At 37.1% G+C, this 20314-nt stretch overlaps 1 protein-coding gene across 6 annotated transcripts in view; it reads right to left on the bottom strand.

Annotated features, from left to right (window-relative positions):
- Nucleotides 1–20314, bottom strand: part of BLTP1 (bridge-like lipid transfer protein family member 1) — a 205881-nt gene that overhangs the window by 42399 nt on the left and 143168 nt on the right. For all 6 annotated transcript variants that reach the window (XM_064585020.1, XM_064585015.1, XM_064585019.1 and 3 more), the window contains 5 exons: nucleotides 19523–19708; nucleotides 10994–11162; nucleotides 9265–9476; nucleotides 7064–7262; nucleotides 793–852 (listed from right to left, as the gene is read on the bottom strand). In XM_064585020.1, the coding sequence (XP_064441090.1) occupies nucleotides 793–852; nucleotides 7064–7262; nucleotides 9265–9476; nucleotides 10994–11162; nucleotides 19523–19708 (826 nt within the window). The remainder of the gene's footprint in view (nucleotides 1–792; nucleotides 853–7063; nucleotides 7263–9264; nucleotides 9477–10993; nucleotides 11163–19522; nucleotides 19709–20314) is intronic.

The following is a 20314-nucleotide window of genomic DNA, read 5'->3' as shown; positions in this document are numbered from 1 at the left end:
TTTCATAGCATAACTAATATTCTGTCTGCCTGAATTTTCTGACCCATACCCTTCCAGTTTCTGCTTCAGAAACAATTTTATCTGTCAAGTCCCTATTCAAATGCTTCTTAAATATTAAAAGAAGCTTTTCTCTGGGCCGCATGGGTGGCTCAGTTGGTTAAGTGTCTGCCTTCGGCTCAAGTCCTGATCCCAGAGTACTGGGATCAAGCTTGCCTCTGGGCTCCCCACTCTGTGGGGAGCCCGCTTCTCCCTCTGCTTCTGCCTCTCTCTCTCTGCCTCTGCCTCTCTCTCTCTGCCTCTGCCTCTCTCTCATGAATAAATACAATCTTCAATCTTAAAAAAAAAAAAAAAGATTTCTCTAATCCTAGTATCCTTCCAAATTTGGAATTTTTCTTTCCCCTCAGTAGATTTCAGAAGCAATTAGAACTTCATATTTTATTGAACTTACCACTTATTATAGCTTAGTCATGCTGCAGAGCCTCAACTACATTAGAATTTAAATTTATACAGAGTAGAAAGTATATCTTATTCGTATTTGTCTTTCCCAAAACTTTTTGCAGTATATCAGCAAGTGTCTAATAAATAATTGTTAAATAAATAAAAATATGCTAATATCAAAAATAGTTTTAAAATCAGGGAACACCAGAATTAGTTTAGTTAAAAGACTCTCTTAATGTTAATGTAAAGGCTATATATGTCTGTGTATATATGTGTATTTACATATATATATATATATAAAAAGGCAGAATTCTAACGTATATGTAAAAAAGGTAATACCAGTCATGAACTTACCGGCAGCTGCTTGTCCTGTAGTCCTAGAACATACTTCATAGGTGCCATCTGGAACTACACCTGCACAAAAATCACCCCAAAAATAGTTTTCAATAAAATTATGGTTGTGAGCATCGTTTCTTGATTAAAACTCTTCAGAGTATAGGGATAGAGGGTACATACCTTAATATCATAAAAGCCATCTATGAAAAACCCACAGCAAATATCATTCTCAATGGGGAAAAACTGAGAGCTTTCCCCCTAAGGTCAGGAACACGGCAGGGATGTCCACTATCACCACTGCTATTCAACATAGTACTAGAAGTCCTAGCCACAGCAATCAGACAACAAAAAGAAATCAAAGGCATCTGAATCGGCAAAGAAGTCAAACTCTCACGCTTTGCAGATGATATGATACTTTATGTGGAAAACCCAAGACTCCACCCCAAAACTGCTAGAACTCATACAGGAATTCAGTAAAGTGGCAGGATATAAAATCATTGCACAGAAATCAGTTGCATTTCTATACACCAGCAACAAGACAAAAGAAAGAGAAATTAGGAGTTGATCCCATTTACAATTGCACCCAAAACCATAAGATACCTAGGAATAAATCTAACCAAAGAGGCAAAGAATCTGTACTCAGAAAACTATAGAATACTCTGAAAGAAATTGAGGAAGACACTAAGAAATGGAAAAACGTTCTATGCTCATCGATTGGAAGAACAAAGATTGTGAAAATGTCTATGCCTCCTAGAGCAATCTATACATTTAATGCAATCCCTATCAAAATACCATCCACTTTTTTCAAAGAAATGGAATAAATAATCCTAAAATTTCTATGGAACCAGAAAAGACCCCGAATAGCCAGAGGAATGTTGAAAAAGAAAAGCAAAGCTGGCAGCATCACAATTCCAGACCTCAAGCTCTATTACAAAGCTGTCATCATCAAGACAGTATGGTACTGGCACAAAAACAGACACATAGATCAATGGAACAGAATAGAGAGCCCAGAAATGGACCCTCAACTCTATGGTGAACTCATCTTCGACAAAGCAGGAAAGAATGTCTAATGGATAAAAGACAGTCTCTTCAACAAATGGTGCTGGGAAAATTGGACAGCCACATGCAAAAGAATGAAACTGGACCATTTCCTTACACCACACACAAAAATAAACTCAAATGGTTGAAAGACCTCAATGTGAGACAGGAATCCATCAAAATCCTAGAGGAGAACACAGGCAGCAACCTCTTCGACCTCAGCCGCAACAACTTCTTCCTAGAAACATCACCAAAGGCAAGGGAAGCAAGGGCAAAAATGAGCTATTGGGACTTCATCAAGATAAAAAGCTTTTGCACAGCAAAAGAAACAGTCAACGAAACCAAAAGACAACTGACAGAATGGGAGAAGATATTTGCAAATGACATACCAGATAAAGGGCTAGTATCCAAAATCTATAAAGAACTCAATCAAACTCAACACCCAAAGAACAAATGATCCAATCAAGAAATGGGCAGAAGACATGAACAAACATTTTTCCAAAGAAGACATCCAAATGGCCAACAGACACGTGAAAAAGTGCTCAACATCACTCGGCATCAGGGAAATCCAAATCAAAACCTCAATGAGATACCACCTCACACCAGTCATGGTGGCTAAAATGAACAAGTCAGGAAACGACAGATGTTGGCGGGGATGTGGAGAAAGGGGAACCCTCCTACACTGTTGGAGGGTTATAGCAGCACTGTCCTCAATAGCCAAACTATGGAAAGAGCCTAGATGTCCATCAACAGATGAATGGATAAAGAAGATGTAGGGTGTGTGTGTGTCTGTGTGAATGTAAACACACACACACACACACACACACACACACACACTGGAATATTATGCAGCCATCAAAACCCCCTAAAATCTTGCCATTTGCAACAACGTGGATGGAATTAGAGGGTAATACACTAAGTGAAATAAGTCAATCAGAGAAAGACAAGTATAATATGATCATATGATCTCACTGATATGAGGAATTTGAGAACCAAGACAGGGGATCATAGGGGAAGAGAGGAAAAAATGAAACAAGATGAAACCAGAGAGGGAGACAAACCATAAGAGACTCTTAATCTCAGGAAACAAACTGAGGGTTGCTGGAGTGGTGGGGGGTGGGAGGGATAGGGTGGCTGGGTGATGGACATTGGGGAGGGTATGTGCTATGGTGAGCACTGTGAATTGTGTAAGACTGATGAATCACAGACCTGTACCTCTGAAACAAATAATACATTATATATTAAAAAAAAAAAAAGATAGTAGGAAGGGAAAAATGAAGGGGGGGATTGGAGGGGGAGATGAACCATGAAAGACTATGGACTCTGAGAAACAAACTGAGGGTTTTAGAGGAGTGGGGGGTAGGGGGATGGGTTAGCCCAGTGATGGATATTAAGGAGGGCACATATTGCATGGAGCACTGGGTGTTATACACAAACAATGAATCATGGATCACTACATCAAAAACTAATGATGTAATGTATGGTGACTAACATAACATAATAAAATAAAATTTAAAAAAATTATGCTTGTGATTAAATACTGTAATGTTTCACCCGAAGACTATTATCTAAATATAAACAGAATCACTAGCCTCTTTAGGCTTCAATTTCTAATCTGCAGAATGAAACATCTACCTTAGATGACTCGTAATATTCCATAACTCAACATTTTTTTATTTTATGCTTTTAAGAATTTAACTGCAGCTTTATCTTTACATTCTGCATGTGACAATACCTGGTCAACTCTGAAGCTCTAGTTTCTAGATGGTATGACAATTTGTGCCATCATGTAAATGGCACTTTGAGAATGCAAATGATTTAAAAAATAGTTTTCTGTTAATAAAGGACTTCCACATTTAGGTCACAGACAGGATTTATCAGCCTTGTCTTTTCATGGATCATTTTTTTTTTAAGACTTCATTTATTTGACAAAGAGAAACAGCGAGAGAGAGCACAAGCAAAGGCGGAGTGGGAGAGGGAGAAGCAGGCTCCCCGCTGAGCAGGGAGCCCGACGTGGGGCTCGATCCCAGTACCCTGGGACCATGACCTGAGCCAAAGGCAGACGCTTAACGACTGAGCTACCCAGGCGCCCCTCATGGATCATTTTATGAGAAAAAAAAAAATGACTGACTGCCATGATGTCAGTCTCATACAATTACTCTCTTAAGGTCATGGGCCTATCCTCAGAACATATCTAACTTTAACTCTGAAATATTTACTACCACTTAACTTTAATCTGATAACTTCAACTTCAAAAAAAAAAAGGTGAACTAAATTAACAATTTTAAACAGTAAAGGGACATACCACCTTTGAAACAACTTTTCAAAAAGTAAAGTCTAAGGACAGGGTTAAGACTCTTAGTAATCCTTCATAGGAACCAAATTTCAATCTAAACCTGGTAGTACATAAGTCTTAAATGAAATGTCCTTCTGCGATTCATTCTGTATCCTAAGTTGGTATTCAAATGTTACTTAAATCTGAGCTGCAGAAATACTGTAACTTATTTTGGGAGAAAGAGTGTATTAAGTAATAATATTATGTGGGTTTTTAAAAGATAATGCCAGTAACTTTAAAATCTAAATTATATTTTTGAACCATATGGTACCTGTGCTTCGTATATAAATTACAGAATATGAGAGAACTAGAACTTGTCTTAGGGTAAAAGATTGTCCAATTCACCCTTACAGTCATGGTTATAAATCAGAACAAAAGGAACTTAGATAACTCTTTCAAATCTATGAATGCTAGAGTGAAAAAGAAAACCCTCTGAAATTTGAGTAACATAATGGAGGCAAATGAAAGCTAGTAAATAAAAAAAGGATAGAAAACTTTCAGGATTTCCAATCCCAAGAAGTGTCAGAGAATTTTAAAAAATTAAGTTTAAAAAAATTATATAAATTCATATATTACAGAGCCATGATGAATTAAAAAGGAATATTAAGATTTTTAGGAGTAGATCCAAATCCTCAAAGTGAGGAGAAGGGAATCAACTAGCCTCTTCCCTGTTGTGCCTATGGTCTCTGAGTCAGAGACAGAATGCTGAGTTGGATCAACCATTAGTCTGAATCCAGGATAGCAATTTTCCTGCTCTTTCGACCTAATGTTACCCAGGTGTTAACATAGAGCTTGGAGTCTTTCAAACTTCTTCTACACCCCCACCCCCATGCTACAGTTTCAAAGTTTTAATGGTTCATATAAATTTTTTTTAAAGATTTATTATTATTTTTTTTAATTTGACAGAGAGCAAGAGAGGGAACAACACAAGCAGGGGGAGTGGGAGAGGGAGAAGCAGGCTTCCCACTGAGCAGGGAGCCCGGTGCAGGGCTGGATCCCAGGAACCTGGGATCATGACCTGAGCCAAAGGCAGATGCTTAACGACTGAGCCACCCCAGGTGCCCCTGGTTTATATAATTTTTATAAATAAATATTAGTAAAGATTCTGATCTTTTCTATCTACTTATATGGTCCTTTGACCATACACAGATTGTCCTTTCTAATTTTTACTGCATTTCCTAGAAAACATTATCACCCTAGAGAGGCAATTCCACTGGGCCATCTTTTTTCTAGGGCCTGATTTTAAAATGATCTGTTAAAAAAAAAAAAAAATCCTACAGCATAACTCTACTTTCTTTGTTTCTCTACCCTAATTCAGACCTTTTTGTCAAAAATATTTAATGCCATTTATATTCTATTTATTATTACTAATAAAAACTAATTTGCCCCTGTTATAATTTAGAATACTTATATTAATAAAACAACCAATTATTCTGCTTCCTTCCCAAGACACCAAACAAAAAGCATGTTATAAAAACAAGTCATTTAGTATCCTACAAAACCTAAAATAAACCATGATTATTACAATTATCAGCATGTTAGTATTCTACTTAGTTGGTATAATATACACTGAGGTACTGAGTTATTGTTTATATATTTTTAATACATGTTTTTGATTTTGATTCAGAGGCATATTTCTTAGGCATCTTCCCTTTATAATAAACTGTTAAGGAAATGGTATTCTCTCTTTGCTTCCAAATATATTTATCCATTTTAATGATTATAAAAAAGGCAAAGTTCATCTTACTACAAATCAGTAATTTAAATTTATTTTAAGAAAAAAACAGACAAAAGAGTTATAGTGACTTTTAAAAATCACTATAACAACTGTATAAAAGCTTATTTGTTAAGATTTCTGATGAAGGCTATTTTTGTTCTTGTGGATATTAGGCACAAGTACTTTGATATCAAGTCTTCTTAGTAATCTCAAGTATTTCACAGAAATTCCAGTATTATACCTATGAATTATCTAAGTAAGAAGCAGTCAAAACCAGAATTTCACCTATAATTTTATCTAAGTTTTAATCAAAATGGAATGCCAAAACTTCAATTTTTGGTATAAAAATAATGAAAAGTTTTCTTGTTCTTTAAAGAAGACCCAGAACTGGAAAGAAGATTTTCTTCCAGTGGAGAAGGGAAAATACTGCATAAACAACAGCATACCACCTTTTGTAAAGTAATTATTAATTCTGGTTTAGAGATTGGCTGAGGAATTTTAGTTTGCAACCTTTAATTCCTCAAATGTAGTTTTTCTTTATTAGAAGATCAATGATGATTTATTAACTCTGCCATAATATTTTAAAATATTATATTATTATAATATATTAAATAAAAATAAACCCATATACCTTCAAATATATTAAAATAAAAATAAACCCATATATCTTCGAAACTGTATATAAACACAGCTTTAGTTACACCCAACCTTAAGTATTATGGAATCAGAGGAATTCACACAAGTCACACACTGTAGCTTACAAATTTAGACACACGAATTTATTCATATCAATATTATTTTATGGCTGGAGTTCCTGTTCCTGGTTATCTACAACCTGTTGTCCTATGTTATATGATGAATTGGATCCTGCACATTTATCACTTCCTTTGAAGATCCCCACAGAGCAAAGATGCTTTATCTGGTCATTCTTTAATCAATTATAGGAAAAAATCAGGTAGTAAACGAATCATCAAATGTTAGACTATCAAGAAGAATGCCTAGTTGATTTACCAAAACTACGGAAAGCTGTAGTGTTTCACAAATATGACCTACCTTCAACTAAAAATAGCCCTTATTTCAGAAAGTCCAATAACATTCCTATAGCTAAGCATCCTATGGTATTACAAATGAAGACACCGTTTTTGTTTTTTTTAATTAAAAAAATTCTAAACCTCATGCAGAAAATAAAAGACACTCACAGGCATTCATCACTAGATCGCCACGAATTTCTGGTTTCCAGTCATCCCACGACGTCTCAAAGCCATCAGCAAAACGAATACAAAAGTTTTTGAAATGCCCTTTACTAACCAGAGATTCTGAAGAACAAGCAGTGATGAGAGTACTTTCAATGGTCAGTACTAAAGCAGAACCAATGTCAAGGTCTCCAGTGTGATTAGACTGCAAAATATATTTAAAAAAAAGACAAAAGATAGAACGTTTTAAATTTGGAAATTCTCACAGGATTCATAGGAACATAAGTTTAGAAAAAGTCAAGACTAGAAATCTTCATTAAAAAGCAGCTTAGAAAGATGTCTACTTTTAAAAAATTAAATTGTTGAAGTGAATACATTTGCCACGTGCATCTTTTTTTTATTATTGTTCAATTAGCCAACATATAGTACATCATTAGTTTTTGATAATGACTCATTAGTTGCGTATGACACCCAGTGCTCATCACAACACGTGCCCTCCTTAATACCCATCATCTGGTTACCCCATCCCTCCACCCTCCTCCCTTCTGTAACCCTCAGTTTGTTTCCCGGAGTCCAGAGTCTCTCATGGTTTGTCTCCCTCTCTGATTTCTTCCCATTCAGTTTTCCCTCTCTTGCCCTGTGGTCCTCCGCACTATTCCTTATGTTCGACATATGAGTGATACCATATAATTGTCTTCATCCTTTTTTTTTTATTTTAAACTCGCAAAAGGTAGGGGTGCCTGCATGGCTGAGTCGGTTAAGTGTCTGACTCTTGATTCCAGTGCAGGTCATGATCTCAGGGTCATGGGACTGAGCCCCAGGTGGGGCTCTGAGCTCAGTGGGGAGTCTGCTTGAGATTCTCTTCCTCTCCCTCTGCCCCTCCCCCACTCACATGCATGTGCTCTCTCTCAAATAAATAAATAAATCTTAAGAAACTCACAAAAGGTTAATTTCTCGTTTTGGGGGGCTTTTTGTTTTGTTTTGTTTTGTTTTTAGAGAGAGAGAGTACGAGCAGGTGAGGGGGAGAGGGAGAGAATCTTAAGCAGGCTCCATTTGGCATTGAGCCCCAGCAGAGCTCCACATGAGTCTCCATGTGGGGTTTGATCTCACTACCCTGATCATGACCTGAGCTGAAATCAACAGTCCGATATTTAACTGAGCCACCGAGGTGCCCCTAATCATCTAGTTTTCTATCTCAAGCTTCTGTTTTAGCCGCCTCTGGTGTATATGGCTTTCCTGTGCTCTGTCCATAATGCCATTAAAAAATCACTATTTTTCAACTCCTGAGGCATAAATTACTACATGTTGCTAATCATTGACCCAGAGTTTTTCTTCACAATGTCTTGCTAAACAAATACTAGAAGTTAAATTCATTCAACAACTGGTTACAGGTTAAGGTAAATTTTAACAGTGAAACAGACCTCTGTACTTGATATAATTGTAACCTCTTAGGCCTGATAGGGGTTTTTGCCCTTTTTTGTCTCATGTGCGTGTCCATAAATTATGAAAATTCTTGCTTCATCTGGTATACATAACTTGGAAGTTTCATTACCATTAAATATTGCAGCTTAAAGGCATTTTGAAATCCCCTAACCTATTTTAGATGAGATTACTGAACATTATTAAACAGTATTCTTAAATGTTCTTTTGCTTCTACTTTATTAACAAGTGTATGCCAAAGACCTATTTGCTAAAAAACAAAACAATAAAAATATTCTGGGGGCACTTGGGTGGCTCAGTCAGTTGGGCGGCTGCCTTCGGCTCAGGTCACGATTCTGGGGTCCTGGGATCGAGCCCCACGTCCGGCTCCCTGCTCAGCAGAGAGCTTGCTTCTCCCTCTCCTTCTGCCTGCCACTCTGCCTACTTGTGTTCTCTCTCTATCTCTCTGTCAAATAAATAAATAAAATCTTTAAAAAAACAATTCTGAAAACTAAGCTGCTTATTTTCAAGGTAAAAATTAAGATTTATCAGATGGGTATCAATCTCATCACAATTCTGTGGCAGAGTGCTTCAGAGCAAAGTCTCATGAGATTCATATTTAATACACTGTGGATGAATAATGGCTGAAGGAACCCAATCTTACTTGCTATTTACTAAACTCAAGTTATAAACTGTTAATATGAAAAAATTATTATACTCCATATACAAAGAAATGGTTAGTAGAATGTTGTGCTCTTAATCTTGGACTATGATTTGATTTTTTGTACCTGTGCAGTATTTGTGATGGGCAGACATATTCCCAGATCATTCACAGTGAGCTGGAGGAAGAGAGTCCCAAAGGCCTGGGCTGATGTTTGCTGGATACCCGGTAGCATATCTACCACTTCCTTTGTAGCCATATGAATATCTTTATGTAAAGCCATTCGTTGTTCATTCCAGTTGTCATAGGCAGCCTTATAATTCAGCCAAAATAGCACAGCTTTTTATAATTAAGGCGGGGTGGAAAGAAAATTAAAATCAAAGCTGTAAAGCTAGAAGGCAAGTAAAACTCAGTAGCTTCAAAATCTAGCTGATTAATAAAAATTACTCCCATGAGAAAATTATAGCATTAGAATTAGAAAGGATCTAAGAGGATACAGTCAATTTGACAAATGAAAGCAGGCAACTGCATAATGGCAGAAAGAAGAAAGTATTCCAGGTCCATTTGTTCATTTAACAAATTATTTGCGAAATGCCTATTAGATGCTATGCACTAGGATGTAATAAAAATGAAATGAAAACAGAACATGGTCCCTGACCTTGTAGAGCTTACTGTTACTACTGTTAAAAATTCTTGAAGGAGACGTACATAACAGTAGAAGTATATATCAAAAAGATAGGACCTACAAAGAGAGGCCAAGACATCTGAGTCTGTAACAAGAATGGAACCTTATGGAAAACCCTCATTTAATGCAGTGTACAGAAGGAGGAGCCTAAAGAGGAGATAAAATGAAGGGGCTAGGGAAGCAGAAGGAGAAGTGTCATGGACACAAAGAGTAAAAAGTATTTTAAGGAGTTGTTGAAAGCTGATGAAAGGTTAGTTAGATGTGAAATGAAAAAAGTGCACAGAATTTAGCAAAATAAAACATTATCCATAACACTGCCAAAAGAATAGTTTTCTAATAGACTTATTACCAGCCAATGCCTACCACTAATTTAAATCTTAAATGGCTTCAAAAATGGTTCTTCATTACTTCTACAATTCCAACATATATGCCCAATATACATTAATTAGACCGTATCTATCTGTTCAGTCTTACTTCCTATTATTTATGAAAGCTGCTACATGTTTTAGACCTCTGTGTTAATATATATTCATTCATATTCCCTCTCATTTGGTAAATATTTATTTAGTTCTTACTATAAGCGAGGCACTATTCTAGACCTTCAGATACAAAGGTAAAAAAGACTAGCTTCATTTCCTTGTCTCCCTGGTGAACTCCTAACTCCAAGTCAAATCTGAAGAATTAGTTTCTCCTCTAAGAAGCACAGGCAAAGTTAGAAGGCTCCCTCAGATATGAGAACAGGTATCTCTAACTCCTCTCTTCAGTATACTTTGCTTTCTCCCATTGGACTGAGAGGTCCTTGAGGGCAGGGAATCCTGTTTTCTGTATTTGTATTCCACTTCCAGACAGTAAATGTTTACAGAAAAATGAATAAAGACAGTGCCAAAACAAATGGGTGCATTAGTTTCTGAAACCAAAAAACTTAGTATTACAATTAAAATTCTGAATCAGACATCCTATATATCCATGTAGAAAGCAAATGACTTTAAAAAGAAGTAACTTTAAAAACTGAAAGGAATAAGCAAAACACTTTTTTTGGATGCTCATATTTCAGATTTAGGAGACATTTAGCTGTCAAGCATTTACACTAGTAAACTACAGATGATTTTTATCCAACATTGCTAAAATATTTCTAAATCCAACAAGATAGTGTTAATGGACTTTATCTTACCTCTATCAAAGGCCACAGGCTGTGCATAAACAATGGGTCTATTCAAGGTAATAAGCACAGCTTCTCTATCTGAAGAACCACTGATTTCTTCTCGGAGGGCATTTCTTAATCCGATTCTGGTTTTAAAATAGGCAACTTGATGAAAATCAGAACCAGCTTCTTCATAAACCTAAAATAAAATTAAACGCTCAATAAAACCAAGTAATGGAAAATGTTTTGATAAAAAACCTAAAAGTTTTAACACCATTAATGGTATTATTTACCAAAAGAGCTATCATATATTTTTCTCAATTTTATTTATCAATGATATATTCCTTATATTTTGTACCATAAACACCTGAAATTAATACATAACATGAATGGGTAAATAAGACGTAAACATGAAGTCATACATAAAGCTGTAGAAAAGCTAGGACGAGGTCCATTTTTTTTTATTATGTTATGTTAATCACCATACATTACATCATTACTTTTTGATGTAGTGTTCCATGATTCATTGTTTGCGTATAACACCCAGTGCTCCATGCAGTACGTGCCCTCTTTAATACCCATCACCAGGCTAACCCATCCCCCCCAACCCCCTCCCCTCTTGAACCCTCAGTTTGTTTCTCAGAGTCCATAGTCTCTCATGGTTCGTCTCCCCTCCGATTCCCCCCCCCTTCATTTTTCCCTTCCTACTATCTTCTTTTTTTTTTAAACATATAATGTATTATTTGTTTCAGAGGTACAGGTCTGTGATTCAACAGTCTTACACAATTCACAATGCTCACCATAGCACATACCCTCCCCAATGTCTATCACCCAGCCACTCCATCCCTCCCACCCCCCACCACTCCAGCAACCCTCAGTTTGTTTCCTGACATTAAGAATTCCTCATATCTGAAATCATATGATACATGTCTTTCTCTGATAGACATATTTTGCTTAGCATAATACCCTCCAGTTCCATCCACGACATTGCAAATGGCAAGATTTCATTCCTTTTGATGGCTGCATGATATGGCTGATATATATATATATCTCACATCTTCTTTATCCATTCATCTGTCGATGGACATCTTGGCTCTTTCCATAGTTTGGCTATTGTGGACATTGCTGCTATAAACGTCAGGGTGCATGTACCCCTTCAGATCACTGCATTTGTATCTTTGGGGTAAACACCCAGTAGTGCAATTGCCGGGTCATAGGGCAGCTCTATTTTCAACTTTTTGAGGAAGCTCCATACTGTTTTCCAGAGTGGCTGCACCAGCTTGCATTCCCACCAACAGTGTAGGAGGGTTCCCCTTTTTCCGCATCCCTGCTAACATCTGTCATTTCCTGACTTATTCATTTTAGCCATTCTGACTGGTGTGAGGTGGTATCTCATTGAGGTTTTGATTTGGATTTCCCTGATGCCGAGCGATGTTGAGCACTTTTTCATGTGTCTGTTGGCCATTTGGATGTCTTCTTTGGAAAAATGTCTGTTCATGTCTTCTGCCCATTTCTTGATTGGATCATTTGTTCTTTGGGTGTTGAATTTGATAAGTTCTTTATGGATTTTGGATACTAGCCCTTTACTGATATGTCATTTGCAAATATCTTCTCCCATTCTGTCGGTTGGCTTTTGGTTTTGTTGACTGTTTCTTTTGCTGTGCAAAAGCTTTTTATCTTGATGAAGTCCCAATAGTTCATTTTTGCCCTTGCTTCCCTTGCCTTTGGCGATGTTTCTAGAAAAAACTTGCTGCGGCTGAGGTCGAAGAGGTTGCTGCCTGTGTTCTCCTTTAGGAGTCTGATGGACTCCTGTCTCACATTTAGGTCTTTCAACCATTTTTTTTTTTAAAGATTTTATTTATTTATTTGACAGAGAGAGACACAGTGAGAGAGGGAACACAAGCAGGAGGAGTAGGAGAGGGAGAAGCAGGCCTCCCGCTGAGGAGGGAGCCCGATGCGGGGCTCGATCCCAGGACCCTGGGATCATGACCTGAGCTGAAGGCAGATGCTTAACAAATGAGCCACCCAGGCGCCCCTCTTTCAACCATTTTGAGTCTATTTTTGTGTGTGGTGTAAGGAAATGGTCCAGTTTCATTCTTCTGCATGTGGCTGTCCAATTTTCCCAACACCATTTGTTGAAGAGACTGTCTTTTATCCATTGGACGTTCTTTCCTGCTTTGTCAAAGATGAGTTGAGCATAGAGTCGAGGGTCCATTTCTGGGCTCTCTATTCTGTTCCATTGATCTATGTGTCTGTTTTTGTACCAGTACCATACTGTCTTGATGATGACAGCTTTGTAATAGAGCTTGAAGTCTGGAATTGTGATGCCACCAGCTTTGCTTTTCATTTTCAACATTCCTCTGGCTATTCGGGGTCTTTTCTGGTTCCACAGAAATTTTAGGATTATTTGTTCCATTTCTTTGAAAAAAGTGGATGGTATTTTGATAGGGATTGCATTGAATGTGTAGATTGCTCTAGGTAGCACCGACATCTTCACAATATTTATACTTCCAAACCATGAGCATGGAATGTTTTTCCATTTCTTTGTGTCTTCCTCAATTTCTTTCATGAGTATTTTATAGTTTTCGGGGTACAGATTCTTTGCCTCTTTGGTTAGATTTATTCCTAGGTATCTTATGGTTTTGGGTGCAATTGTAAATGGGATCGACTCCTTCATTTCTCTTTCTTCTGTCATGTTGTTGGTGTATAGGAATGCCACTGATTTCTGTGCATTGGTTTTATATCCTGCCACTTTACTGAATTCCTGTATGAGTTCTAGCAGTTTTGGGGTGGAGTCTTTTGGGTTTTCCACATAAAGTATATCGTCTGCAAAGAATGAGAGTTTGACTTCTTCTTTGCCAATTCAGATGACTTTGATTTCTTTTTGTTATCTGACTGCTGTGGCTAGGACTTCTAATACTATGCTGAATAACAGTGGTGATAGCGGACATCCTTGCCGTGTTCCTGACCTTAGGGGTAAAGCTCTCAGTTTTTCCTCATTGAGAGTGATACTTGCTGTGGGTTTTTCATAGATGGCTTTTATGATATTGAGTTATGTACCCTCTATCCCTATACTCTTAAGAGTTTTGAACAAGAAAGGATGCTGTACTTTGTCAAATGCTTTCTGTGCATCTAGTGAGAGGATCATATGGTTCTTGTTCTTTCTTTTATTAAGGTATTGTATCACATTGATTGATTTGTGGATGTTGAACCCATCTTGCAGCCCAGGAATAAATCCCACTTGGTCGGGGTGAATAATCCTTTTAATGTAGTGTTGGATTCTATTGGCTAGTATTTTGGTGAGAATTTTTGCATCCATGTTCATCAAGGATATTGGTCTGTAATTCTCCTTTTTGGTGGGGTCTTTGGTTTTGGGATGAAGGTGATGATGGCCTCATAAAACGAGTTTGGAAGTTTTCTTTCCATTTCTATTTTTTGGAACAGTTTCAGAAGAATAGGTATTAATTCTTCTTTAAATGTTTGGTAGAATTCCCCTGGGAAGCCATCTGGCCCTGGGCTTTTGTTTTTTGGGAGATTTTTGATGACTGCTTCAATTTCCTTAGTGGTTACAGGTCTGTTCAGGTTTTCTATTTCTTCCTGGTTCAGTTTTGATAGTTGATACATCTCTAGGAATGCATCCATTTCTTCCAAATTATCTATTTTGCTGGCATATAGTTGCTCATAATATGTTCTTATAATTGTTTGTATTTCTTTGGTGTTGGTTGTGATCTCTCCTCTTTCATTCATGATTTTGTTGATATGGGTCATTTCCCTTTCTTTTTGATAAGTCTGGCCAGGGGTTTATCAATCATGTTTATTCTTTCAAAGAACCAGCTCCTAGTTTCGTTGATCTGTTCTACTGTTCTTTTGGTTTCTATTTCATTGATTTCTGCTCTGATCTTTATGATTTCTCTTCTTCTGCTGGGTTTAGGCTTTATTTGCTATTCTTTCTCCAGCTCCTTTAGGTGTAGGGTTAGGTTGTGTATTTGAGACTTTCTTGTTTCTTGAGAAAGGCTTGTATTGCTATATACTTTCCTGTTAGGACTGCCTTTGCTGCATCCCAAAGATTTTGAACAGTTGTGTTTTCATTTTCATTTATTTCCATGAATTTTTTTAATTCTTCTTTAATTTCCTGGTTGACCCATTCATTCTTTAGTAGGATGCTCTTTAGCTTCCATGTATTTGAGTTCTTTCCGACTTTCCTCTTGTTATTGAGTTCTAGTTTCAAAGCATTGTAGTCCGAAAATATGCAGGGAATGATCCCAATCTTTTGGTACCGGTTGAGACCTGATTTGTGACCTAGGATGTGACTATTCTGGAGAATGTTCCATGGACATTAGAGAAGAATGTGTATTCTGTTGCTTTGGGATGGAATGTTCTGAATACATCTGTGAAGTCCAATTGGTTCAGTGTCATTTAAAGTCTTTATTTCCTTGTTGATCTTTTGCTTAGATGATCTGTCCATTTCAGTGAGGGGGGTGTTAAAGTCCCCCACTATTATTGTATTGTTGTCGATGTGTTTCTTTGCTTTTGTTATTAATTGGCTTATATAATTGGCTGCTACCATGTTAGGGGCATAGATATTGATTCTTGTTGGATAGACCCTTTAAGTAGGATATAGTGTCCTTCCTCATCTCTTATTACAGTCTTTGGTTTAAAATCTAATTTGTCGGAGGTAAGGATTGCCATCCCAGCTTTCTTTTGGTGTCCATTCACATGGGAAATGGTTTTCCACCCCCTCACTTTCAATCTGGGGGTGTCTTTGGGTCTAAAATGAGTCTCTTGCAGACAGCATATATCCGATGGGTCTTGTTTTTTTTACCCAATCTGATACCCTGTGTCTTTTGATTGGGGCATTTAGCCCATTTACATTCAGGGTGACTATTGAAAGATATGAATTTAGTGCCATTGTATTGCCTGTAAGATGACTGTTACTGTATACTGTCTGTGTCCCTTTCTGGTCTATGTTACTTTAAGGCTCTCTTTTTGCTTAGAGGACCCCTTTCAATATTTCTTGTAGGGCTGGTTTCGTGTTTGCAAATTCCTTTAGTTTTTGTTTGTCCTGGAAGCTTTTTATCTCTCCTTCTATTTTCAATGACAGCCTAGCTGGATATAGTATTCTTGGATGCATATTTTTCTCATTTAGTGCTCTGAATATATCATGCCAGTCCTTTCTGGCCTGCCAGGTCTCTGTGGATAGGTCTGTTGCCAATCTAATGTTTCTACCATTGTAGGTTACAGATCCCTTGTCCCGAGCTGCTTTCAGGATTTTCTCTTTGTCTCTGAGACTCGTAAGTTTTACTATTAGATGTCGGGGTGTTGACCTATTTTTATTGATTTTGAGAGGGGTTCTCTGTGCCTCCTGGATTTTGATGCCTGTTTCCTTCCCCAAATTAGGGAAGCTCTATGCTATAATTTGCTCCAATATACCTTCTGCCCCTCTCTCTCTTCCTTCTTCTTCTGGGATCCCAATTATTCTAATATTGTTTCGTCTTATGGTATCACTTATCTCTCGAATTCTGCCCTCGTGATCCAGTAGTTGTTTATCTCTCTTTTTCTCAGCTTTATTTTCCATCATTTGGTCTTCTATGTCACTAATTCTCTCTTCTGCCTCATTTATCCTAGCAGTTAGAACCTCCCTTTTTTATTGCACCTCATTAATAGTCTTTTTGATTTCGACTTGGTTAGATTTTAGTTCTTTTATTTCTCCAGAAAGGGTTTCTCTAGTATCTTCCATGCTTTTTTCAAGCCCAGCTAGTATCTTTAAAATCGTCATTCTGAACTCTAGGTTCGACATCATACTAACGTCTATATTGAGTAGGTCCCTGGCAGTCGGTACTGCCTCTTGTTCTTTTTTTTGAGGTGATTTTTTCTGTCTTCTCATTTTGACCAGAGGACAATAGATGAATGAGAGAACAAAATGCTAAGAGGGTAACAACGACCCCAGAAAAATATACACTAAACAAATCAGAAGAGACCCGAAACTGGGGAAAAAGAAAGGGAAAGAAAAAAAAGAATAAGAATAAGAAAAAGAAAAAGATTAAAAAAAAGAAAAAAGAATATGATCCAATTTGATCACGCTGGTACATAGATCAGTGCCACACACTAGATTTTGGGTGTATTTTGGTCTGTTAGAAGAAAGTGCCTCCCAAAATTTTAAAGAAAGAAAAACTTATATATGTACAAAAATAAGGGTAAATACCAAAAGGGATGGAATATGACTGTACAGATGAAAATTATAGAAGATTTTATAAAAGGAATTGATAAGAAGTCAGTTGAAAAAAGAAAGAGGAGGAATTAAAAAAAAAAAAAGGAAGAGAATGTGATCAGGCAGGAGACTAGAACAAAGCCATACACTAGAGATTTAGGGTATATTTTCGTCTGTTAGAAGAAACTGTATACCAAAATTTTAAAGAGAGAACAACTTATATATATATATATATATATATATATATATATATACACACCAAAAATGACGTTAACTACTATGAAAGGATAGAATATGACTCTAACAATGAAAAATAAAAAAGATTTTTTTAAAAAGGGATTGATAAGATGTTGGTTGAAAAAGGGAAAAAGAAAAATTAAAAAAAAAATTAAAAAAAAAATTAAAAAAATTAACTTTGAAAGACTAAAGAATCAAGGGGAAAAAAGCCATGAATTGTATGTGCTGTATTCCCCTAGTGCTGGCGTTCTGCCGTTCTCATTGATCAGTAAACTTGGGTCTTGGCTGGCTGTTCTTGCTGATCTTCTGGGGGAGGGGCCTATTGCCGTGGTTCTCAAATGTTTTTGCAGGGGTGCGGAATTGCCCTGCCCTTGCCGGGGGCCAGGCTAATGTGCTCGGGTTTGCTCTCGGAGCTTTTGTTCCCTGCAAGCTTTCTGTACAGCTTTGGAGGATGAGAGTGAGAATGGCGGCCTCCCAATCTCCACCCCAGAAGAGTCGAGAGCTCGGGGCCCCACTCCTCAGTGTGCCCCCAGAGAAAAGCAGTCAATCACTCCCATCTCCCCAGTCTCCGGCTGCACTCCGTGCTTACCCGGCCTGTTACCGAGTATTTCTATCTCTGGCACACGACCCCATGTGGAGTCTCCAAACCCAGAAGATCCCTGTGGTGCACTCCCATGCCGCTCCTCCCAGGGGAGGAAGGGGAGTCTCCCCGGATCTGCTGATTGTTGGGTCCCTGCTGGAAGAGCAGTGGCCCGACTGTGTCACGGATCACGGTTAATGGCAACCCCGAGTTGTGAGCCCACTCCTCGGCTCCGTCTCTGCAGCCCACTTCCCTGCTGGGAGCTCTGCTACACTCAGGCACCCCCGATCTTTCTGTGACCCTGAGGGTCCTGAGACCACACTGTCCCAGCGAGGGTTCCACCCCCAGCTTAGCCACTGGAGCTACGTCCCTCAGCGGAGCAGACTTCTAAAAGTTCCGATTTTGTGCTCTGCTGCTCTATCACTTGCCAGTAGCACTGACGGAGGCCCCCTCCCCCACCATCTATCTTCCCAAAGATCGCTCAGATTCACTTCTCCGCATGTCCTACCTTCCAGAAGGTGGTTGCTTTTCTGTTCAGAGAGTTGCTGCTATTCTTTTCTTTGATCTCCTGTTGAGTTCATAGGTGTTCAGAATGGTTTGATCCCTATCTAGCTGAATTCCTGGGACCAGACGAAATTTAGGTCTCCTAATCCTCTGCCATCTTGCTTCTCCCTCCCAGACTGAGGTCCATATTTTTAATGTCAACATATTAACTGTTTCAAGATAATTAGATCCTTTTTCCTCTCAACATGTGTTTCCACTTGGAAAAAATTACTGTTTTTCTAAAGACGGCAAAAAATTTTTCTTCATTTATTCCATGTAATCTTTAATATAGCCTTTCAATTTTGAAAGTATGACTGGTATTCTTTTAATCAGTTCTTCAAATGAAGGAAAAAGGTTAAAATCTACATAATAATTTCTAGCAAAATAAAAACAATAACAAAAAATGCTCCAATGAGGTGTGAAAATTATATTTTTATAAAATAGAATCTGATTTATTGCTCTATGTGTGTATATGTGTAAAACTTTCTATACACATATATACATATATGTATAGACATATATACACATGCACACATATATGTGTAACATATATGCACATACGTGTGTAAAACCTGGCATATGTAAAATTTTTATGTTTAGCATTACGGTATGCAAAACTTGTCAATGTTAAACAGGGCAGCTAAGAAACTTAGTGACATTTTAAGAACTTAGACATTTTAAGAACAAAGTTAGTTCAAAATGCTGAAATAAAAAAAATAATTCTTAACAAAATCAAGAGGAATTGAAGATGCTGAATTAAGCTTCATGTGACTGCATTTGCACTAAACTATAGCAATATACCACCCAAAAAAAATGAAATGACAAACTAAAATTGTAAAGGCCTTCTTAAATGAGGTTTCACTCCAATTTACAATTAGAAATTTTAGGAATGTTAAATACTTTTTTAAAGTATAGTAATATTTAAAGTAGTTCAAATTGATATACAAAATTTAAAAGCCAAAATTCTAATATCAGCATATTCTGTACTCACTTGATGTTTGACAATTTGTCCTAATGCCAGATTTAAATCCACTTGGCATTTACCAAACAGTTTCAGATAGCTGCTACTCCCTGGTGAAGCTTTGGTTTGAAGTCGATTCGAAAGTTCCAGCTCTATCAATCCAGTTTCAAATCTGACAGCTCTCATTGATGGAGTAGTAGCTGTTACTTGAATACCCTAGCAGATTATATGTTAGGAGGAAAAAAAGAATCTTAAATCAACAATAGGCACTCACTCAAATGAAATCTTTCAATATGATAAAATAGCCACATTTTATAACACATATGGGCTATCTAATAAGCTGATAAAACTGGCAACATTCTTTAATTTCTCATATTAGTAGGGAATTTTTTAGCATTTAAATTTCATTTTAACATTTTGTATTTAACATCTGAACTGTTCAGGAGTTAAATACATTAATTATAGTTAACTATTTGGTAATAGTATTTTTAACACTGATATCTTAAGTACTGGAAACATTAAGGTTTCTATTAAGGTATTATTGTTAATTGGACAAATGTACAAAGTATTTCTTACAGAGTAACTTATAACTGTAATAATTAGAAAGAAATAAAAATATTTACCAGCAACTGTATAATAAATAGCTATTCAGGAAGATAAAGTTGATCTATATGTTCTGGCATGGAAAGGTATTCAAGGCTTCTAAAATGTAATAAATATATGCATATATAAAAATACAAAGAGAAATAGTCCAAAGGACATTCAATTGCTAAAGCTTTTTCTCTTGAGTGGATGCGGTCATATGTCATTTTTATTTTCTAC

This window comes from Mirounga angustirostris, unplaced genomic scaffold (assembly GCF_029215605.1).
Source record: "Mirounga angustirostris isolate CCGP_5_RB_7025 unplaced genomic scaffold, mMirAng1.0.hap1 SCAF_2, whole genome shotgun sequence".
Lineage (NCBI taxonomy): Eukaryota > Metazoa > Chordata > Mammalia > Carnivora > Phocidae > Mirounga > Mirounga angustirostris.
Note: the sequence above shows the minus strand (reverse complement) of the source record. Positions and strands in the feature narration are given on the sequence as shown.